The sequence below is a fragment of the Narcine bancroftii genome, chromosome 6, assembly GCF_036971445.1.
Source record: "Narcine bancroftii isolate sNarBan1 chromosome 6, sNarBan1.hap1, whole genome shotgun sequence".
Lineage (NCBI taxonomy): Eukaryota > Metazoa > Chordata > Chondrichthyes > Torpediniformes > Narcinidae > Narcine > Narcine bancroftii.
The window spans coordinates 1,863,120-1,888,070 of NC_091474.1; the positions used below are offsets into that span (position 1 = coordinate 1,863,120).

General features: G+C 39.5%; 1 protein-coding gene and 1 long non-coding RNA gene across 17 annotated transcripts in view; one reads left to right on the plus strand and one right to left on the minus strand.

Annotated features, from left to right (window-relative positions):
* Nucleotides 1–17,415, plus strand: part of ripor3 (RIPOR family member 3) — a 186,002-nt gene extending 168,587 nt beyond the window's left edge. For 14 of the 16 annotated variants that reach the window (XM_069883644.1, XM_069883646.1, XM_069883643.1 and 11 more), the window contains 8 exons: nucleotides 916–1,051; nucleotides 5,102–5,263; nucleotides 8,545–8,703; nucleotides 10,851–11,053; nucleotides 12,122–12,205; nucleotides 14,129–14,219; nucleotides 15,524–15,600; nucleotides 17,105–17,415. In XM_069883644.1, the coding sequence (XP_069739745.1) occupies nucleotides 916–1,051; nucleotides 5,102–5,263; nucleotides 8,545–8,703; nucleotides 10,851–11,053; nucleotides 12,122–12,205; nucleotides 14,129–14,219; nucleotides 15,524–15,600; nucleotides 17,105–17,122 (930 nt within the window). In that variant the 3' untranslated portion in view covers nucleotides 17,123–17,415. The other 2 variants (XM_069883657.1, XM_069883659.1) reach the window with 2 other exon arrangements.
* On the minus strand, nucleotides 15,832–22,795 carry LOC138735602 (uncharacterized). The gene is made up of 3 exons (XR_011339815.1): nucleotides 21,711–22,795; nucleotides 20,969–21,103; nucleotides 15,832–18,426 (listed from the first exon to the last, which is right to left on the minus strand). It is a non-coding gene; the product is annotated as an uncharacterized lncRNA (long non-coding RNA).
* Between the last annotated feature and the right edge of the window lie 2,156 nt (nucleotides 22,796–24,951).

A 24,951-nucleotide genomic window follows, 5' to 3' on the forward strand; every position in this document is an offset into this window, starting at 1 on the left:
CTGATTATGACAATTCTCTTAGTGTCCAAATGGCTCGAAATTGAACTATTTTCTTTTGCCTTTTGTTCAATAATTTATTTATATTGAAAAAAACCATGTAATCCAAGAAGGATGCTTTAACATCATGGGAGAATTATTTTTCTATAGTTGCTTAGTTTGATATCTAATGTGTTATTCTAAATGCAAATAACTCAACCTGTGTAAGTTAATCAGAATGTTAAAATAGAGAAGTAACTTTAAGGTTGAATTTTCTGCTATAAGACTCAAGATGGGTAAAAGAATGGATGGGGTTTGGCATGATGACAAAAGCGAATGCAGTGTAGAAGTCTGGCCATTTTATGAAACAGCAGGCCAGATGGTGGTATGGTTTACTTGTAGCGGCTGCCACTGCTGGAGAGGCTACGCTTGAAGAAGAGACCGACACTACAGGAATGAATTCAACACTGGCAGCTCTGCTTCTAAAGGGCTCAGATGTCATGATGCCACCCAACAGGTGGCATTACAACCCACTTTCTGGAATTAATTGGTTGTTTAGTGCTACCTGGGGAGTGGCAAATCACTGAGATCCTCTCTGGGTGTGGCTGCTTCCCTAGCACCACCCGATTGGCTGCGCTGGCCAGCCCATCGGAGAGTGGGATGCTGCTGAGTCAGGCACTGACTTCGAAGGCCGCGGGATCCTGGTGTTGAGTTGTCGCTTTGGACGTGGTACGTTCGGCAGCTCGCTATATATTCTTGACCCTGTTATGAATCCTGTTAATTACAATGGTAGGCTTGTATCCATTTTTGACAAGTTTGAGCTGGATAATATTGTCTGTTTACACTTTGTCTATCATAACATGAGTAGATCTTGCTTTTTTTGCTTTAATTGTGACCTTCTGGATAGCTTAGTTCTTGAACCATTAATTTCTTTTCCAGAGATTTTCATCACTTGATTCTGTATCGGTACTGCGGAACTGTATCTTGGAAGAGCTCTCTCAGCAGATCCTGGTGTTGAAAACTCTGGCACCTTTCTGTCATGAGAAGTCAGAAAACATTAAATCAATAGAAGAAGGTTTGTTGAAAACAACCATGATTACGCAGAGAAACTATTCTCTACCTTTTTTTGGCTCTGGCCCCTTCCCTACAAAGCGGTCAAGTTTTGGTTTCATCTGTACTTCTCTCCTACTGGTTACCTAAAAAAAATTTTAGGTTATGCAAGGTGGAAAAAAAACGAGGCTTTTACTTCAATGTGCTGTGGCCCCACCCCCAGCTTTGAGAATGGCTGGTGTCGAGTGCACCAAGTTACGGAGAGAGGGAAAGACTGATGAAGCTTGGTACAATAGTTTAGATTACATTGTGTGCAATGATGTTTACAATGTATTGACAAGTAGAAAATATCAACACATGAAAGTTTCATCAGAATTGCATTATTTTGGATTAATTTCCTTCAGTTATTTTAAAATCTCAAAACTCATTCCCCAAATTATTTTTCATTTAATGACTGGTAGTGGCCGCCTTTAAATTGGTTGAAATATCACAGTGCAAGCGCTTGTTTTATTAAAGCATCTCATTTTAACTTTCCTTAATGTTGAAAATTACAGCTAAATGGCATATCCCTCAATCCTCATTGAAACATCAGAATGAATCAATAAAAAATAGATTGCATCAGTTTTTAAACTATTACATTATAGCACAACTCATTATTATATAACATAACATTTACAGCACGGAAACAGGCCATTAGGCCCTTCTAGTCCGCACCGAACCAAACACCCCTCTCTAGTCCCACCTCCCTGGACAATGCCCATAACCCTCCATCTTCTTCTCATCCATATACCTGTCCAACCTTTTCTTAAATAATACAATTGACTCCGCCGCCACTATTTCTCCCGGAAGATCATTCCACACGGCTACCACTCTCTGAGTAAAGAAGTTCCCCCTCATGTTACCTCTAAACCTCTGCCCTTAATTCTTAACTCATGTCCTCTTGTTTTAATCTTTCCTCCTCTTAACGGAAATAGTCTATCCACATCCACTCTGTCTATCCCTTTCATAATCTTAAATACTTCTATCAAATCCCCTCTCAACCTTCTACGCTCCAAAGAATAAAGACCTAATCTGTCCAATCTCTCCCTATACTCTAGATGCTTAAACCCAGGTAACATTCTGGTAAACCTTCTCTGCACTCTCTCCACTCTGTTTATATCCTTCCTATAATTAGGCGACCAGAACTGCACACAGAATTCCAAATGAGGCCGCACCAACGTCTTATACAATCTCAACATCACCTCCCAACTCCTATATTCCATGCAATGATTGATAAAGGCCAGCATACTAAAAGCCTTCTTCACCACCCTATTCACGTGAGTTTCTACCTTCAGGGAACGATGTACCGTTACTCCTAAATCTTTCTGCTCTTCTGTATTCATCAATGCTCTCCCATTTACCACGTATGTCCTGTTCTGATTCTTCTTACCAAAATGAAGCACCTCACACTTATCAGCATTAAATTCCATCTGCCATTTTTCAGCCCACTTTTCTAAGCAGCCCAAATCCCTCTGCAATCCTTGAAAACCTTCTTCATTATCCACTATTCCACCTATCTTAGTATCGTCTGTATATTTACTAATCCAATTCACCACCCCATCATCTAGATCATTAATGTATATAACGAACAACAATGGGCCCAATACAGATCCTTGAGGCACACCACTGGTCACTGGCCTCCAACCTGACAGACAATTATCCACTACCACTCTCTGGCCTCTCCCTTTCAGCCAATGTTCAATCCATTTGACTATCTTAAAATTTATACCTAAAGACTGCACCTTCCTAACTAACCTTCCATGTGGTACCTTATCGAAGGCCTTACTGAAGTCCATATAGACAACATCCACTGCGCTACCCTCATCCACATTCCTAGTCACCTCTTCAAAAAATTCAATCAGATTGGTCAAACATGACCTTCCTCCCACAAATCCATGTTGCCAGAAATAAAATAATCTGAGTACTTATCTCTATTAAATGTATTTACTGCATATATCTAGGAACATGTATGTTGAATCTGATAATCCATTCACTTGCAATAGTGAAGGGTAAGCAGTAGTAAGTTAAATTTGAGTTGAGAATAGAGAGCAGGGAGACAGTACTCCTCCAAGGGGTTCAACTGTCCTGTCCTATTGCTCCATAAAGGCTTTAGACAGCCTGTTAAAGGAGTTAACAGTTTTTATTTTAAAATCCTGCAGCAACAGGGTCTGGTTCCCAGATGACAACGTCTATGCTTGGCAGCGGCCACAAGGATTTGCAGACTCTGGGGAACTTTGGCCCAGCACAAGGCACCAAAAATGGGGTGTAAACCCTCTTTCTCTCTCCCCCCCCAGTTGAGGAGAAGCAAAGGAGACAACCCTATCAGACACTGACAATGGCAGAGGACCAGCAAAGGGTTCAGCAGCTGAGGACAGGCTGCGGGCGACTTGTGGATGGGGGATCTGCACAGGCTATGGGTGGCTGGATCTTACTGACAAACTTCAAAATGAACTGCTTAGCTTCTGAAACTCTTATGGAAGGACCTTGCATGTTTTTTACTGGTTGCAATATGTATCACAACATTTGGCTCTTTGCTTTGCCTTAAATAATGCTTTACACTCTTCTATCTGTTCTTTACCACCAGGAAGCTCCCTGTAGGGCTGCCTTGCTTATCCCTCAGACTGTTGAAATCCCCTCTAATCACTTCAATTGTACCCTTACAGTGACCCACTCACAGTTTCATGGTGTATCCTCTGGGCTCTAGGCCTTCAAAATGTTGTCAGCGAGATGTAGCCAAGATGCTACTGGTTTGAAGATCAATGCACTTCTCTCTTTCTCCTCTTTGGGTGGCTGCTTCCCCGCTGTTGGTCATTTCTGTGGCTGTGATCACCACTGAATAGCATGATCCAGGATAACCTCAGCATTTGTGAAAACTTCTGCTTAGATCACATGGGTCTTGAATGTCAGGAGCTACAGTTGGTACCTACTTTGTGGTCTCACAGGAAAATAAAACCTTTTAAAGTTCTCAATGATGTAGGAATGTATCATACAACAGATGCATTTAAGCTTTTTTAGAAACCTCTTATTTCTCTTCCATTTAGAAACAGTATTAGTTATCCAAATTAAACACACATTGTCTTTTACTCGTTCACTTTAAACTGTTAACTTTTGCTGCTTCAAGTTTCAGTGCATTTTCTCCCTTCCCTTGATATTTTACTAATCTCTGTGTAGGATTATCCTTTCTTTCTCTTTAACTTACTTCAGATCCACAACCTTCCATTGTATGTACCAGTTCTAGCATTTTCATTGCCCCTGAACTTGATTAGACCACCTTTGTTGACAGTGCGTTCTGCTCCAAGGCCCTGAGCACTAGAATTCCATCTCCAAATATCTTATTTTCTCTATTTTTTCCTTTAATAGTCTAAAATCTGCACCTTAGACCAGTGGTTTTCAAACTTTTTCTTTCCACCTTAAATAACCCCTTACTAATCACAACAATTATGGTTTAGGGATTGCTAAAGGTGGTGAGTGCCTTAGACCAACCATCTTCCCTAATATGCTGACACAGCAGGATCAATTTTTATTTAACATTCCTGTGAAGTACTTTTGTGGCTCCAAATACATCATGTTGGAGGTGTCACTGTTGAGTGGCCCTTTTGTTATTGAAATAGTGTTGAAGCTCTGAAGAAATAATTGAGCCAGAATTGCAATACAAGAAAGTTTTATTTTACAAAAAATAGGGGATAAGCTCAACCCCATTTGTTACTTGGTAGAACATGTTCAAGAAATTCAAATGAGCCTCTTGTTCAATTCTTCCCTCATTAGCACAATTTATTAATTCAAACAACTAGCAACAGAAATAATAAATAATATGATCGTTCAAATCTGCAGACATTTTAGAATGCACAAAACCATTTGTCCCTTAGCTCCATTAAGTTTATTAGCAAGTAGAAATTAGGATGAGAGGAATGAATTATCCATATGAACAAATGTCAATACTGGAATTACTGAAGCATAAAATTTAGCAAAAGGAAATGCTTTTAATTCTCATCAGAATTACTTAATGCTAATTGCATTCTCACTTTTATTGTTTCAGTTCTCCCAAAATCAAAGAGGAATCAATCGGTCCTCTCATTTTGGGGTAAATGCACAGAAAGCCGATGTATTTTATATTTATCAACTGAGCATTTCCTCACACAGCTCAGAAACTGTTACACACAGAAAGTGGCTGCAAAATACCCAGGACAGACAGAGAGAGGTAAGTTCCAAATAACATTTCTGGCTGGTTATCTGTACTGTGGTCTGTGTATTTTGTAATTTTAATGAACACGGTGAATTGCACAAGAAACCAAAGAAAGGAGGAGGCCATTTAGCCCTGAAAACTCATTCAAGAGAATATAACTGATTTTCAACCAACACTATTTTACTATTCCCTCAACAACAAGTTGTTTTAGGCACCTTTTTCAGTGGAAAAAATAGAAAAAGATTGATCTTAGAAATTAATGCCATTATTTATTGATATGAAATAAGTAAGCTTTATGTTAAAATATGACATTCAGGTATCCTGTCAGGCCAAAAAAATTCTGAAATATAAAAAAAAAGTGAAAAACAATAAAGTTTATCATAGTTCTTTATACCCACCTTAGCAAAATAATAACAGAAGATGTGTACATATTTCAGGAGGAAGTACAACAAATAGGATCTAACCATTTTTGTTCAATTTCCTACTTAGAAATCCTGCTAAAATATTCCCTAATATAATTTTGTCTCTTTTTTAATATCCCCATTCAAACTTCTATTTGTCAATAACCTACTACCTTTGATAAGCCTTCCCTGTACAGAAAACATAAGCCAATGGAATGTAGGTCAGGTTAAAATCACCTTGTACAGGTACACGATCCTTTATCCGGACAGCTCCAAAATGCGGCAAGTGGAGACCGGCAGTCGAGGGACCGAGGGTAAGGGTGGACATGGGAGCACAATTCGGGTGGGCTTTCCAAAATCTGGAACACGCTGTCCCCCAAGGGTTCCATAAAAAGGATCATGTACCTGTAGTATTCACCGAGCCAGCAAATCAGGGTGACGAAAGCAAGAAAAAAAACTAATCCTTTGAACATTTTACAGACTGAATAAAGACTGAAACAAGAGTAGATCAGTTGAAACCCTTCATCCTGTGTCAACCATTTATTAAATGAGTCTTCAGCTGTAAATTTAAAGAGAAATTCTACATCGATTGGAAGTCTGAAACTACATATACACAGCTTATACCCCTGCCAAAATTAAACAGCATTCTTGCTCAATAATGGCTAACTTACGATGGTTTTGGTGAATCCATTCTCTTCAGGACGATGAAAAAGTACAGGGTACAGGGATTGCAAATGTTGGGTGTTTTCTCCTGCAATTCTTTTGACTTAACCAACTGTGCAGAAATATAGTCATTGCTGGATCCTTCTGATGGTTAGGGGGGCAAAATGCAAAAACCACCCCTGACAGAATTGTTTATTTGGTGAGACTGAGCAGGAGTTACCATTGATTATGTTGTTTAACCTGCACCTAAATATGTTATTAATCTTAAAGGATAATTAAAGAGGCTTAGCAATGAATTAGCAAGGAAATAAAGGACTGAGTCAGTCATTTGACTCTCTGCACCTTTATCTATTGTTTATGATTGTTTTATTTTTCTTGCTCAATTCCATCTACCCTCTACACTGCCATTTTTAGGAGCTTGAGTCATTGATATACAGGGCCCTCCATAATGTTTGAGACAAATACACTTTATCCCCCTTTATTTGCACAGTTTTAAATTTGTAATCAAACAATTCACACGTGATTAAAGTGCACATTCCAGATTTTATTCATTAGTTGTATACATTTTGTTTTTATACATAGTTTTCCCCCCCCCCCCACCTTTTCAGGGCACCACAATGTTTAGGACATTTGGCTTCACAGGTGTTTGTGAGTACTCAGGTATGTTTTATTGCTTCTAATCTTTTGATCACTTTTGGAGTCTGTAGTTGCCATTTTTCAACACGAGGACCAGAGTTGTGCCAAAGAAACCATGAGGCGTTTGGAACATCATTAAGAAGAAAGAGGGTACTGGTGAGGTCAGTAATTGCAAAGGCCAAGGAAGATCTCCACTGCTGATGACAGAAAAGTTCTCTTTATAATGATGAAAAATCCCCAAATGTATATTCGCTAGATCAGAGACAGTCTTCAGGAAGTAAGTGTGGAGATGTCAATGACGACTGTCCACAGAAGACTTCATGAACAGAAATACAAAGGTTACACTGAAAGATGCAAAATACTAGTTGGCCATATAAAAGGACAGCCAGATTATAGTTTGCCAAGAAGTATTTAAAAGAGCCAGCAGAATTCTGGAAAAAAAGTCTTGTGGACAGATGAGACCAAGATTAACCTGTATTAGAGGGCAAAGTGTGGAGATATGAAGGAACTGTCCAAATTCCAAAGCATATCACCTCATCTGTGAAACTTGGTGGTGAGGGTGTTATGGCCTGCCACAGGTATTGGTGCACTTATCTTCATTGAGGATATATCTGCTGATGGCAGCAAAATTAATTCAGAGGTGACAAACATCTTAACTGCTCAAGTTTGAGAAAGTGCCTCCAAACTTCATCCTACAGCAAGACAGTGATCCCAAACGTACTGCTAAAGCAACAAAGGAGTTAAAAACTGTAAGATTCATGAATGGCCAAGCCAGTCACCCGATCGAAATCTCATTGAGCACGCCTTGCATATGCTGAAGGGGTCAAGCCCCCGAAATAAGGAGGAGCTGAAGGTAGCTGCAGTATAGGCCTGGCAGAACATCACCAGAGAAGATGCTCAGCATCTGGTGATGTCGATGAATCAGACTTCAATCAGTCTTTGCATGCAAGGGATATGCAAAAAAGTGCTCAACATGACTAATATGCCCACCATTGCTATGTCCCAAATATGATGGTGCCTTGAAAAAGTGCTGTAATTTTCCCATGGCCAAACCAAAATGTACTATATATAAAAACCTTGAATAAAATCTGGAATGTCCACTTTAATCACATGTGAATTGTTTGATTACAAATTTAAAACTATGGAGCACAGGGGCAAATAATGGACAAAAAGTCTTTGTCCCAAACATTATGGAGTGCATTGTATTCAACTGACACTGCATGAGTCATTTTGACAGTTATCTGAAATTTATTTTTACTCCAGAAACTGAGAGAACCAAGTCAAGAAAGATAACATTCAAGGCCAGTATGAATTTGGATGATAAGATAATAATTCTTTTTTGAAGTGAATAACTCAAGCCTTCAACCATTAAACAAATGCAAACTCTTCCACCAATCAGAAACCCTACTCACTCTGTCCAGGGTCACTATTTTTCTTTCTTTGCAATCAGATACATTGATCGGTTATTATTAATATTGTACTTCAAGTTTCTTTACTCATTAACTGCTTCATGAAGGCAGTCTTGTGTGAGTAAAACTAATATTTTATTAAATGTTTTAAGATATTTAATTTTAATTATTATCATGTTTTTACAAGTATTCAGAACACTTCTGCACCAGATTGTCAGCTGTTGTGAATTGCTGCCTTGTCCTAATGTCTCTGAGGAATTGGTGACTGTCTTCCAGTTTTTCAACTATGTTAGAAAATATAATATTACTCAGCTTGGAACACATTTGACCAGTCTCGGAAAGGAAGGTAAGAAGAAATGCTGATTCCCTGGACTTGAATTGGAGTGTGTGATTTTTCCAGTAGCAGAAAATTTTTGTCTAAAATGACCATAACCCCTTCTGCCACAGTACGACAGCAGGCTAGTGGAACTTGGAGTGTACAAGCACAGTTTGTGTTTTTGACACAACATATTTTGTAGTACTTGGGCCAAGTTGTAAATTCTATGAATTTTGGCAGACTGAGTCAAAAGTGTAAATGTGCAGCAACATTAAATATCATATCACTCTGGATCTGAAGTTAACCAATGTTATCGAGTGTTTAATATTTTAACAACCCATGACTCTTGCATACTCATTTATTAGTCTCCTAATAATACTAGCAATTTCAACCCAAATTATAGTTTCTCAGTTAAAACCAACCACCATCTATGGCTATAACAGAACTTGATCTACATGTGGCATAATTGAAAAAAAAATTACAAGTTATTTGCAGCATGATGTGTACATAGGTGGAAAGACCACAAACAATGTTTATTAATGAGAAACTTAAAATTGTTATAATTCTTGGAATCCATAGAACTGTCCTAGCATTAGACATGTGCAGTAAATGTATCAAGTAAGCCCTGAAATGAGCTGATAGGATACATATGGTTGGAAAAGTGCAATCTCTTGGATCATCATTTTGAGATTTGATCATTATCTACCAAATCTTCACCTCTAAGAGTAATATGAGACAATATATAGACTGTTACAATACAGTGGGAAATTTTCCACATCTGTACAAGAGGAAATAGCTTGAAAAAGATTAGGGAGATAAAAAAAAAACACTGTTGGAAGTAGAAATGATTCTTCTTTGCTACTTATTTGAAATGGAAGTCACTAATGTATGTAGATTAGAATGGAGTACATTTTCGGTTTTCGCTGTGAGGTGCAATTTCTCAATTTCTTGTTCATAGTTATTGTATATTGTCAAATAGTAATCTGCCAAGCAACTGCATAATCAGGCATTATCTTAGAATCAGGAATTAATTTTAAGTCTGTTCCTTGCTACATTTATGAGTGTAAGCTGCTAAAAATATATATTTTTTATAAAATTTCTGATTTTAAGTAACTGAAAATTACTTAAAAAATAAATAGTATTCTCTTCTAGTATTTCTAAAGTATTAAAAATCTTACTGGTTTTCATCACCCTCCACAATGCATTAATTTGACAGGATTTCAAGGTTTGAGTTACAGGGAAAGGTGGTGCAGATTGGGGCTTTTTTCTCTGGAGCGTAGAAGATTGAGAGGGGACTTGATAGAGGTGTTTAAGATTTTAAAAGGGACAGACAGAGTAAATGTGGATAGGCTTTTTCAATTAAGAGTGGGGGAGATTCAAACTAGAGGGCATGGTTTAAGATTGAAGGGGGAAAATTATAAGGGGAACATGAGGGGAAATTTCTTTACGCAAAGGGTGGTAGGGATGTGGAATGAGCTTCCGACAGACGTGGTCGAGGCGGGATCATTGGTTACATTTAAGGAAAGACTGGATAGTTACATGGAGAGGAGAGGACTGGAGGGGTATGGACCGGGTGCTGGTCAGTGGGACTAGGAGGGTGGGGATTTGTTACAGCATGGACTAGTAGGGCCGAACTGGCCTGTTCTGTGCTGTAAGTTGTATGGTTAATTTGGAATAAAAATAGCTCAATTTGTCTTCAAACTCTCACAAATATCTGTCATGAATGAAACTCTCCAGAACAAATGTATTTTAAATTAGTGGTAGACTTTAAAACTCAAATTGCTTCAAAATAAAATTTGGACTTGCAATTCCATGATTTTTGTCCCGACTTAGTTCATTTCAGGCAAAGTGCATCAAACAAGAACACAATTTAGCAGAAGATCCTGCCCAATTTATTTCATAACAGCAGCTTTTGTAGTTCCTTTTGGGTGTTTGTCTATTTCTACACTGTGTAGCTACTTAAAGATTTTTAATTCAAAGGCAAAGAATTGATAGAAGTGACTTTTGAAATGGCCAATTAATTGGTCACTAGTGAAATTATATTTTGTGATTAAAATGAAAATAAACAAGTCAAAAAATAACTGGTGGAAAATAGCATACAGGAATAATTATAATACTATACTTAAAAGCTTTATACAAAACTATTTCCATGTAACTTTGATTCTTTATACTTTTAGTATTTCTACCTGAAGCACTGCATTCTACATACAAGGTTAAAGCACTAAAGAAGTTAAAAGAAAAGCTGGTCTCGGAGCTGCAACCTCTGCATCAGACATTACAGTCCATCAGTATTCTTCAGTTGGATGAGAACCCCAAAGTTGCTCAAGCTGCAACTTCCTTTCTTCGTAGCGCTTTAACAAACAACCTATTTAGAACAAAGGTAGGCGTCATCATGCCATGAATAAAGTTTTTAAAAAAGTTACGTAAAATAGTAAATCATTTGGTTAGCTGCCTGTTTATACTTAGAGTTGTACTTCCACATGAAATAGAAGTGTCTCCCTGAAAGTTGAAAGAAAGGAAGCAACAAAATAAATAGCCAATAAGAAAATACCTTCAATAAGGGTTTGGGCCCAAAATGTTGATCATATATTTTTACCTCCCATGGACACTGAGACCTGCCAAATTCCTTCAGCATTCCTCCTTCCTCACTTTCCATGGACTGCCGTGCTTCACAAGAACATAACTTTGCACACATGATTGTTAAAGAAGCCAAATGCTTGAATGTGATGTAAAAAGTGAGAAACAGGATAAAAGAGAAGTTAAGACAAAAATAGTATTAAGTCATAATATAGGAGTGTCTAACAATGAATTTAAAAGGAATAGAAGCTTTTAATGTCCTTAGAAGTTACTGTCAAGTCACCACTGAAATGAGGAAAACAATTAAAACAAGGCCCTTGTTAATCATAGAGAAATGAGAAAGTAGGTAGTATTGCTGGTCATTTATTTGCCAGTCTTTTCATAGTTTGCCAATTTTTTTCACATTTGTGCTTTACCAACAACATTCACCAAAGAAAATGGTCACTTGTGATGATAAACAACAGCCCAACGTTTGTGTAGCACCGTTGCCACTTGTTTTGAAATATTTTGTCTCTGTAGTTTCCTACATCAATATAATCTCAGTAGCTCCAAATTCACAGTGACTGCTCTGTGGTTCACCAATATCCCAGGGTGTGTACACAGGAGTCCTGCCCAATAATCGTCTGATGAATGTGAGGTTGTGGATGAGTGTGCGCACAGACTCACATCTTCACCCCATGAAATGGGGTCCAATTCATTCCTTCCCTGCCTCCAACTAAAAATGAACCCGTTTTCTCTCTCAGTTCTGATGGAGGGTCTTGTACCTGATATAGGTTCCCGTATAATAATGTCAGTTTAGTACATTTAGGTTGCGTTATAGTCAATATGTTTGCAATAATGATTCCTCATTAACTAGTTGTTCACTTCTCAGGCTTTGGCCTACTATACAGAGAGCTTGCAAGGAAAAGATGCACAACACAAAAGGGCAGCCTGCATGGCACTTAAGCAGCTGAAGGTAAGTTTGGAATTTCTGAATGAATTTCATCCTCCTATTAAAAGCACTCAAATCTCTGCCAGTCATAAAATTAGGTGGGTTTGCAAGTTATGAGGAGGGAGGGCACAGAGCCTGGAAATGGATACAAATAGACAAATAGTCTAATGGGAAAAAAATGTGAAGATTGAAATATCAAATTATTTAAAGAATAAGACTATGCAGGGATTCGGATGTCTGTCTTGCATGAAATACAAATGCAAATAATATCTAGTCTGTCATAAACATAAGAACAATGTACATATGCAAATGAATTCCTATTTGCTGCAACCAAATACCATATTTGAAGCCATATGGGACCTACTAGCATATAGGATCCTCCCTCCCCCCATTTTTAGTGTGAGATTTCAGGAAAAAATTGTTTTAGTTTGTTTACCTCATTTATTTTGCTCAGGGGTCCCAACATTCCATCCATCCTGTTGCTTGCTATCTCCCACAGTGCTTTGAGGGAAGTGCTGGGCTTCGATGATCAGGCCTTGTTCGACGAGCTTGATCATTGAGGCCTTGCACTCCCCTCGGAGCACTGTGGGAGAGAACGAGTGACAGGAGGGAGCAACAGGACCCAGAGCAAATTGAATGGGGTGGGGGCTGAGCCATCCTCCTCTGCATCTCATTCAATCTGTTTGGGGAACTGTGCTCCCCTCAAAGGGAGGGAGAGAATGGGCGGGTGGGCAAGAGGGAGAGCGAGCCTTCTTACCAGGGAAGTGAGCAATGGTGACTCCAGAAAGCACCGATGAGTGGTTTGCATGCTTTCCTCCTGTCACCATCTTGCAAAATGGTGGCACCAAAATGTTACCTTCACATATAGGTCCCGGGTTGGTTTTTGAGGCAATTTTTGGGGGGAAAAAAAGGAAGGGGGGGGTCCTATATACTGTCAAATACGGTAGGTACTTGGTTAAAAAAAAACCAAAAGTATATATTAAAATTACCATATGGAAAGAGAATATGGGAAAGCTTGTTTCAATAGTGAACACCAGTCTTTCTGTCGGAAACGTTATGATTATGGTGGAAAGGGGGAGCTTCAATCGCCTGATAGCTATCAAAAAGAAAAGGTACTGGACTCTAGGCTTCTACCCAAAGGAAGCAGCAGGAAGAGATTGGATTAAAGTGACAGGGTCTTTAATTGAAACAAAGACTTCAATTCACAAGAGATCAGAGCTATTGACGGACTTGTCTACATTAATGACAAAAAGTTCAGTCCAGCAAGTAATCAGCAAAGCTAATGGAATGTTGGCCTTTCTTACAAAGGATATGGAGTATAAAAGTAGGAAAGTTTACATGTGAAGTCATAGTGTACTGCTGAATGACCCCAAGCCAGTGTGGACAATTGTGGTCTCCATAATTAAGGATGGTTTGCTTGTATTAGAAGCAGCACAAAGCAGGTTGGATGAAACAAATCGGAATGTAGAACAAAGGTAATCATAAGTTATGAGGATCTGCGGCTGATGCTGAGGGGATGTTTTGCCTCATGAAAGTACTGAGAACCAAGGGCATGGTTGCAGAATATGGGTTGTCCATTTAAGACAGAGATGACTAGTTTTCCTCTCAGGGTCACGAATCTTCGAAATTCTACCTTCAAGCTGTGGGGACAGAGTCATTGAAAATATTCAAGGGCACACTGACATACATTTAAACTGCAAGAGAATTGTGCAATATTGGGAAAGATGAGAAAAATAGTATGAAGGCCAATACTGGAGGAAGAATGATCATATTGAATTGTCGGACAGATGCAAAGGGGAAGGCTAACTCTGTTTTTTGCTTCAGTCAGTTTTAATCCACAAAATATTATTTTCAAAGTTTTATGAAGTTCAAGGAGTTGAATAAAAAAAATCCATTACAAAAGGATTAATAGATTAAATAAAATTTTGTTTTCACCTTCCATTTGAGGCTGTGGAAAGCATTGAACAGATCGCCAGCTTATGTTACTCTCAAGCAGCACACGTGCACAACGCAGCAAGAGAAGCCCTCCTCTCATTTGGTAATGGTATTTTCCTGAATTGTTTTTCTTCTTCTCACCTGTTTGACTGTGCCTTGTGCACCTAATTCAGAATGTAATAGCTATTAATAGAATACCTTTTTACACAGCTTTAATGCAAGTATACCACTGGAAGGACAAATTCAATGAGCAGGTTCCAATCATTGACGTCCACATTGGTTCACTCTCACTCAACAAAGCTGGATGATGATATAGGGCCATTTTTCATGTGGTTAATCCAGGGTCTCTGATTCAGGTTGTGTAAACTGGCCTTGGTTGTGATTGAACTCCGTTCTTTCAGATTAAATTATTTCTTTTCTACTTTCCTTTCTGCAGAGACAACTTTTGAAATGAGCCATTAGTCATATTATATTCCAAATGCTTCTGAATAATCCCAACCAAGAGTGCAAAGTGTTTTTTTTTTTGCACATTTCCTGGAAATTTTTCTGCATTTTTCTATTCCCATCGTCCTTAAACCATAGTCAGGCTGACATCCCTTCTCTTTACCTTCTCACCCTCTTCCATTTTACAATTTATTCAAATTCCCCTTTCCTTGCTGCTCACTCAATTTCATAATTATGTTGACGAGATCTTCAGTCCCCTCCTCAATCCCTGAAGCAGATGACATTCAACCTCCAATTTAACATATGCTCTTTCCTGTTTTCAGTGGCACCTGAGACTATAAATGTTCTTCCCATAAATGGTGCAAGCAAATATCAAGACTTCAAAAGCTAATAAATTAGGGGGGAAACTAGCATAAAGCCCTCCAAAAGGTCCAAGCCACTGAGCACAAAGCCCGGGATGTCACAGGCAAAACTCTCCTTCTCACTATCCCCACTATAGAGAACATCTACAGGGAACGCTGCCGTCAGAGAGCAGCAGCAATCATTAATGATCCTCCCCACCCAGCACATGCTCTGTTCTTGCTGCTGCCATCAGGAAAGAGGTCTAGGTACAAGACTCGCACCACCAGGTTCAGGAACAGCTGCTTCCACTCCATCATCAGACTCCTCTACAACAAACTCAATCAGGGACTCATTTAAGGACTCTGTGCACTTCATTGTTTTTGTATTCTCTCTGTATTACAATTAATTTACATATCTATGTGCAGTGCTTTAATTGTTTACACTGTATACAGGTTTTTTTAAAAAACTACAAATAAGTGGTAATTCTGCCGTGCCCGCAGGAAAAAGAATCTCATGGTTATATGATGTCATGTATGTACTCTAACAATAAATCTGAAATTGCCTGACAAAAAAAGAGAGGAAAGGCAAAACCTAAGCTCATTTTTCAATCCCTTGATGCAGGAATTGTACCAGAGGATGAGAGAACTGTGAACAAACATTGCACCAATGTTTTAAAAAGGAGAATGGAATTAAACGAGGCAGGTTAACTTTACTTGGTGGAGGGGAAATTATTGGAATCCAATTTAAGAAGCCATTTGGCCAGAGATTAATCAAGAATTGTTGCTGAAAGATTTTGTCTCATTGTTTTTATTTTGAGGTAGCAACAAAGATCAATGACGGCAGTACATGTAAGTCATTGTAAAAAGCTGTATTAAAATGTACTTTACATACATTTTAATACAGCTTTTTACAATGACTTACATGGGAGTGTAGGAAGCAAAGGTGATTGAAGGTTGTTAGTAATGGGAAACAGGAAAGCACAACTCTTGATGAATTTCACTATTCTCCCATTGCTTTCAGGTTCATAACTATTTGAATTTAATTTTTTTCTTACCTCCTTTCCTCCATCCCTTTACCCCCTCTTCTCTGAACTCGAGATATCTGCTTTAGCAATTCTTGCCTCGTGTCTATTTTTAATGTCTCCCTTGTCATTGGTTTATGCTCTCTGGTGTCCCTGTACAAAGTTCAGAAATTATCTGCTTAATTCCACCACCACATTACTTTCTTTCAAAAGCCATTAAAATTCCCCTCTGATGTGGGTTTCGCTTAAATGGCCTAATACCCATGCAATTTTTGCCCTTAACCTATGTCATCTGGTTTGTATCTCACCCAACCAGAGTGGAAAAAACCTACTTGCATTTACTCTGTCTATTCCCATCATAATTTTAAATACCTCTCTCAAATGTCCCCTCATTCTTCTGTGCTCCAGGGAATAAAGTCCTACCTAACCTGTTTAACTTTTCCTTGTAACTCAGTTCAAGTCTCGGCTGCATTCTTTCTATTTATGGATATCTTTCCTGTAAATAGGTGGTCAAAATGGCACACAAATTTGGCCTAATACTATAAAACTTTATCATAACATTTCAACTCCTGTTCTCGATACTTTGATTTATGAAGGCCAAATGTGCTAAAAGCTCTTTACAACCCTATCTACCTATGAAGCCACTTTCAGGGAATTATGTATCTGTATTCCCTGATCACACCATTCTACCACACTCCTCAGTGCCCTACCATTTACTATGCATGTCCTAGCTTGGTTTGGCCCTTCCAAAATGTAACACCTCACACTTGTCTGCATTGAATTCCATCTGCCCATTTTCCCAGCTGGTGCAGATCCCTCTGTAAGCTTTGAATGCCTTCCTCACTGTCCACAACACCTCCAATCTTTGTGTTATCTGCAAACTTGCAGATCAAATTTATCACCTCATCTAGATCATTGATATAGAATGTGCAAGTTGGAGGACAAATTAGCTGCTGTAAATTTTCTCTCGAAAAAGCAAATGATAGAATCTGGGGATAATCAATGCAAGGAAAATAATTTAAAAATTTTTTTACAAAGGATCATGGTGTGGGGGAAGGCTGATGCCACAAATGTATGAAATTGCATTTAGAAAGTACTGGAATGAAAAAAAATCTGAAATTACAGGTATTTATATTAAGACAATTGGTAATAAGATACATTAACTTTTTCTTATTGTGCAGGTGAAAAAGGCCGTTTAGCCTATGAGAAGGTTGACAGACTTTGGTACGAAGGCATGAAGCAAAATTCAACCACTCAAATTACTATCCTCTGAATATTGAACTTTCAAAGCTTGTTCAGTAAACTTGCTTACATGGTGATAATGCATGAAGATTTTATCATGTAATGATTCACAAAGGTCCAGGATAATGATGTGCAAGGAAATGGTGACATTTCAATCAAATGAAAAAGCTGGACTTCCTTTTCATTGATCAAACTTACAAATATCCTGTAGAGTACACATGTAATTATTTGTAATAAACATTAAATTTGAGACACAGTTGCATGAAGTAAATTCTAAAGCCAGATTAAGCTACAAATCAATTTACTCAGTGAAAAGTTTTAATGGAATTCAGTGACCAAACAGTCTTCGACCCATCAATGTGTCAGTGCAATGTTTGACTTGGAGGATGTTTAGAGTAGCATGGTTACCTCAATGCTATTAGTGCCAGTGGTCCAGGTTTGAATCCACTTTTGTCTGTAAGGTATTTGCAAGTTCTTTCCCACTCCCATTCCAAAGCTGTTTTGGCACAAAAAAGTTAATTGGTCACATCGGTGTTTTTTGCACGGCAAGGACTGGAAGGACCTGTTGCTGCACTGCATGGCTGAAATCAATGTTTCACATTGCCAGTAATCAGAGAAAGGGTAGAGAAAGGATACTACATTGAACGCAGGCTCACTTTGTGCAAGAGTAGTCAATGGACTGGATGGCTTCATTCAGTATGAAAATCTCGAGATTATTTTTCTAATTTGCAGAAATGCTTACTAGTCTGGAGTGCAGATATCCAGACATCAAATTCAAATAGTTACTCTCCATCCCTTTTGGAGGTGCAAGAATGGAGAAAATGAGGTACTTTTGAGGAAAATGCACCAAGATCATGTTTGGCACTAAAATAGTGGAAAGTAGTCAGTCCTCTTGAAGGCTTGAGTCAGATGGGAATCATCACTTGGAATTTTCTCCAGTCAGAAGGTCATTTGAGAACAGGCCACACAATATCAAGTTAAAGCACACTCTAAATGTGTCCATTTGAATGGATTCAACATTTTCAGACAACATATGGCAATTGATTTCTTCAGATGCATACACCTGGATTTGATATGAGTATTCATTTGGGATTAAAGACAAACTGAAGTGGGTATTTCTCCTCAATAAATAGTAAACAGGATTAATTACCAGTTTGTTGATCAGTCATTCACACTGCATACAAAGCAGGATAGGAAGTTCAGATTTGTACCATCCATTTCCATTCCCAGGCAGCTCAAGACAGTTTTCTCCTCTTCATTTCTATTAGTAATATCAAAGTTTAAAAGGAAAATTAATTCCCTTTTTAAAAAAAGACATTGCAATCTGGTTACTCGTGAAAATGAAAGAATATTGTTTGGGGGATTCATTTCAATAAATGAAATGGGACATTGGACAACATAGCATTTTTCCTTTTTTTCTCTAGTAGAAAAGCCAAATTGGAATGATAGATGGCATAAATAAAACCAGCTACAACATCCACACAGATGGACTATGATTGCCTACTATGGTTTTCACCATTGAGATTAAACAATGCCCTGGGCATTCCTTCCATTTCTATTATTACTATAAAAAAAATGGATATCTGCAATCACACATCTCTATATGGCACTACATTGGCAATTTCCTCCAAATATCTCGTGAACCTTGGATCCATTTCTCAAACAGCCACATACCTACCTGATGTGAAGATCAAAACTGGCCAGTATTCCAAGTGAAGCCTGACTATGCATCTGGAGAAGGCCAAAGCATCAAAGCCAATTGTCCTACAAATGCATTTAAACCTTCACCCCAGCTATCATTCAACAGCATTACCCATACACCTAATCTCAAGAGTGCCCCAGATCTCTCTTCATTTTTCCCATTATGGTTGTAAAAATGTTAAGCATTCACCCTTGTCCACATGCATTACAGTATTTAGACAAATTAAACAATGTATCAACTTTTCAAGACATTAAAGATACAACAACATTTAACTATAATGTTCAGTCACAACACGTGGGGCATTTACATTTGCAATTAGAAAAGTGAAAAATTGAAAAGTAAAATGACAAACTCCTACAAGGGTTTAGATTTATCTATAAATATTTCCACTTCTCAAACCAGCTCAATACAGATAGATAACAGAGGCCGAGATGTGACTTGGTCTAATGGTTAATGATGCCACAGCATCTTCTGCAGAAGGTCTGTCAACTTTCTTGCCCAGATCAACATATTTTGACGTGGATCAAGGTCTATGCCAAAATTTCATATTCTTCTATGCAGAATTTGACATTAATTATCCTCCACAGATAAGCAATACTCAATCTTCAAAAGGACAGGCAAAATCTGAAATCCAAGTGACATGAACTAACAACCCTCTCAATTTTGTTAGGGACTAAAGAGACATTGTTAGCACTAACAAAGGAACAGTAATAGCAAAAATTCAACAGTCAATGGAAAATTCAAAATAATAGTTTTTATGAAACTATAACAACATGACATATCTTACTAATCTCCAACTTAAACTCTAAATTTAAACCCCCACTCTGTGTGCGCACGTGTGTTAATGTCCCAAACTCTGAAAAGTCCATTTAAAAACTTAATCATCATTTTGGTTTTGCTTGAAGGTCTTCAATTTTCAGTTCAGAAATAATTACAAAGCCCTTTTAAACATCAGATTACTTTCAACTCACAATTCTCTTGATGAACTGTCTTTCAGAGATATTCTTCAAACAGGAGTGACATTTTCTGGGCATAAAGGATAAGTGGTCTCTTATTTAAAAGCCACTTATGTTGTATCTCCTGTGACTAGGATAATACAAGCAGTTGTAAAATGGGTTCCCTTTTGAAATCCACTTATTTTCAGTATTCCCCTTTTATTAGGAGTAACACAAAACACCTACTCTGGTTCTTGTAATTTAACCCTGTCTTTCACAAGGTTCCAACTCCTGTGTGTGTCACACATGGTCTTGACTTCTGAAACTAATTCAAAATATCTGAATTTGATAATACATTTCTCTAACTCTCACATGGTATGTTACATCATTTCTGTCTTTGAAGTTTCTCAACACTTACGTGCTAAAACATTTCTGTCCACTTACTCACAGAATCAAATCAATCAACTTTGTTTGATGGTCCTCTCCTGGTTCCAGTCTGTCTGGAATTTACTAACAAAATGGCTTCTTGTAGACTCAAGCCAATATTACCATTATCCCACTTATCTCAAGAACCTTTGTAAAAATCTTTCATCTCTTCAACTGCAATCAGCAGCCATTCCATCTTTCAAACGTCTTTCTGTGGTCAATGGTGTTTAAAATGCAAATACATTTGATGATATGCTGAAGCCAACGACCGGCTGCAAAAAACATGTGTTTAAAATGCTAATATGTTGTCTTTGTTTCCCTGACCATCCAAAACTAACTTATTAAACCGTATTTAGATAAAATGTAGTTTTAACATTAAACTAAGGATTAATACATGACACAAGTCACATTCTCAGCAATACAATTCCTTGTTACAAATTTTGGACAAAAATTATATTTAGGACTGAAATATCAAAGTTTCAAATTTTACAGGAATCTTATTACTTTTCTTTTTAGTAGTGGCAAGGATTATGAAATTATTCATTAATTTAGTAATTAAATTATTTTTCCTTTATAGAGTTTCTTCCATCACTTAAAAAGTAAACCTGCTCCCCAAACAATCATCAAAGTTCACATTTTCCCAACCAAAAAATAAAACTAATCTTGGGCTGATGACCCAGCAATTTGTTGATCACCATTTACAGAATAATGAAATGAAGACCATTTGGCTTCAAACTCACTATTTCCCTCTGGACTCATCATGCTGGAAAACCAATGTTCGGAACCAAGCTCTGAGCAGAAGAAAACGTCTACATGAATTTTCAAGTTTCAGTTTTATACTCCAGCTCATTTCTTACAAATAGTGAATGCACTTGCTGGAAAAGAAAGAGGTTAAATTTTGACCATAATGTACACAAACTATCTCACATAATATTGTGTCAGTACACCTTTTAGTTATAAAACTAACACACAAATCAGTTAATTTCCTTTGAAAAGAAGCAGTTTTTTCGTGCAATAGTGACAGTCTAAAGGGACAGCCTGAAGACTACCTGGATGCATCCCCGATCCAAACACTGGCACCTCCTGGACTACGTCCTGGTGCGAGATGTGCTCCACACCAGGGTCATGCCCAGTGCGGAATGCCACACTGACCACCGGCTTGTTCGCTGCAAGCTCAACCTTCACTTCAAGCCAAAGTCCAGGAACAGTAAAGCCCCCAGAATGAGGTTCAATGTTGGAAACTTGCAGTCAGAAGAAGTGAGAGGAAACTTCCAGGCAAACCTCAAAGCAAAGCTCGAGGATGCAATCCGCCGCATGGACTCGTCCCCTGAAACCCTCTGGGATCAGCTGAAGACTGCCATACTGCAATCCTCTGGAAAGGTACTGGGCTTCTCCTCCAGGAAAAACAAGGACTGGTTCGACAAAAACAACCAGGAAATCCAGGAGCTGCTAGCAAAGAAGCGAGCTGCCCACCAGGCTCACCTTGCAAAGCCGTCCTGGCCAGAGAAGAAACGAGCCTTCCGTCGCGCATGCAGCCATCTTCAGCGCAAACTCCGAGAGATCCAAAATGAGTGGTGGACTAGCCTTGTCAAACGAACCCAGCTTAGCGTGGACATTGGCGACTTCAGGGGTTTTTACGAGGCTCTAAAGGCTGTGTACGGCCCCACACCCCAAGTCCAAAGCCCGCTGCGCAGCTCAGACGGCAAAGTCCTCCTCAGCAACAAGATCTCCATCCTCAACCAATGGTCAGAACACTTCCAATCTCTTTTCAGTGCCAACTGCTCAGTCCAAGAATCTGCCCTGCTCCAGCTTCCTCAACAGCCCTTAAGGCTAGAGCTGGATGAGGTCCTCACCCGGGAAGAGACATATAAGGCAATTGAACTGAAAAGTGGCAAAGCAGCAGGTATGGATGGAATCTCCCCCAAAGGTCTGGAAGGCTGGCGGCAAAACTCTGCATGCCAAACTGCATGAGTTTTTCAAGCTCTGCTGGGACCAAGGAAAGCTGCCTCAGGACCTTCGTGATGCCATCATCATCACCCTGTACAAAAACAAAGGGGAGAAATCAGACTGCTCAAACTACAAGGGAATCACACTGCTCTCCATTGCAGGCAAAATCTTCACTAGGATTCTCCTAAATAGAATAATACCTAATGTCGCCGAAAATGTTCTCCCAGAATCACAGTACGGCTTTCACGCAAACAGGGGAACTACTGGCATGGTCTTTGCCCTCAAACAGCTCCAAGAAAAGTGCAGGGAACAAAACAAAGGACTCTACATCACCTTTGTTGACCTCACCATGAGTAGGAAAGGGCTTTGGCAAATACTAGAGCGCCTCGGATGCCCCCCAAAGTTCCTCAACACGGTTATCCAACTGCACGAAAACCAACAAGGTCAGGTCAGATACAGCAATGAGCTCTCTGAACCCTTCTCCATTAACAATGGCGTGAAGCAAGGCTGCGTTCTCGCACCAACCCTCTTTTCAATCTTCTTCAGCATGATGCTGAAACAAGCCATGAAAGACCTCAACAATGAAGACGCTGTTTACATCCAGTACCGCACGGATGGCAGTCTCTTCAATCTGAGGCGCCTGCAAGCTCACACCAAGATACAAGAGCAACTTGTCCGTGAACTACTCTTTGCAGACGATGCCGCTTTAGTTGCCCATTCAGAGCCAGCTCTTCAGCGCTTGACGTCCTGCTTTGCGGAAACTGCCAAAATGTTTGTCCTGGAAGTCAGCCTGAAGAAAACTGAGGTCCTCCATCAGCCAGCTCCCCACCATGACTACCAGCCCCCCCACGTCTCCATCGGGCACACAAAACTCAAAACGGTCAACCAGTTTACCTATCTCGGCTGCACCATTTCATCGGATGCAAGGATCGACAAAGAGATAGACAACAGACTCGCCAAGGCAAATAGCGTCTTTGGAAGACTACACAAAAGAGTCTGGAAAAACAACCAACTGAAAAACCTCACAAAGATTAGCGTATACAGAGCCGTTGTCATACCCACACTCCTGTTCGGCTCCGAATCATGGGTCCTCTACTGGCATTAAATACGGCTCCTAGAACGCTTCCACCAGCGTTGTCTCCGCTCCATCCTCAACATTCATTGGAGCGACTTCATCACCAACATCGAAGTACTCGAGATGGCAGAGGCCGACAGCATCGAATCCACGCTGCTGAAGATCCAACTGCGCTGGGAAGGTCACGTCTCCAGAATGGAGGACCAATGCCTTCCCAAGATCGTGTTATATGGCGAGCTCTCCACTGGCCACCGAGACAGAGGTGCACCAAAGAGGTATAAGGACTGCCTAAAGAAATCTCTTGGTGCCTGCCACATTGACCACCGCCAGTGGGCTGATATCGCCTCAAACAGTGCATTTTGGCGCCTCACAGTTCGGCGGGCAGCAACATCCTTTGAAGAAGACCGCAGAGCCCACCTCACTGACAAAAGACAAAGGAGGAAAAACCCAACACCCAACCCCAACCAACCAATTTTCCCTTGCAACCGCTGCAACCGCGTCTGCCTGTCCCGCATCGGACTTGTGAGCCACAAACGAGCCTGCAGCTGACGTGGACATTACCCCTCTATTAATCTTCATCCACGAAGCCAAGCCAAAGAAAGAAGAAAAGACTAAATTACAACAAAGAATTGAAAAGTTATCCCCTCTTGTACAAATCGAACAAAACTTTTTGCATGTTAGCTGAAGTCAGTAGCATCCACCTACTTAAACACAGACAAGGCATTGACTTCATACGAGTTAACTGCACCTTAGCTTAACTGCACTGTCCACAAATGTCAAATGCATTTCAGCACATCTCTAGACCAACATAACCCTTATTCCATTGAGGCGGTAATACATTAAGCTAAATTTTTAGCTGACGAGGAAACACGAGGGACCAGTGTTGATGTGTGGGCCCACATGCAAATACTGGGTGTTACCCAACCAGAAGCCCTGGATGAATAAGAGAATTCACAACCTGTTGAGGGCGAGAATAAGGGTGTTTAAGGCCAGGGATCAGGATCTTTACAAGAAGTCCAGGTATGACCTGGGGAAGGCATCTCCGAAGCAAAGTGGCAATTCCAGAGGAAGCCAGAGACAGTTACACGCCTGCTATAGTAGAAAGTGCACGCCATTACAACCTACAAAACGAAGGCAAACACTATAGATGGCTGCGATGTTTCACTACCCAATGAGCTGAACACCCCTATGCCTGCTTTGAGAAGAACCAAAGAGTGCCTACTAGAATCCATGAAAAAGCTGAGGATTCTGTGATATCCGTCTCTGAGGGAGACATCAGAACATCATTCAAGAGGGTGAACCTTCATAAGGCATCAGGCTCTGATGACATACCTGGCAGGGAATTGAAAATATGCACCAACACTCTCACTGGAGTGTTCACAGACATTTTCAACCTCTCATTGTGGCAGTCAGAGGTTCCCACCTGCTTAAAAATGGCATCAACTAAACTAGCGCCGAAGAAGAGTAGTGTGAGCTGCCTCAACAATTATGCCCAGTAGCACCAACTTCTACTGTGATGAAATACTTTGAGAGACTGCTCATGGCCAGAATTAACATGTACAAAGCAAAGATCTGGATTCACTGCAATTCGCCTCTCATCACAATCACTCCACAACAGATGCAATATCGCTGGTTCTCCATTCAGCTCTGGATCACCTCAAAAACAGCAATTCGTACATATGGCTGCTCTTCATCGACTAC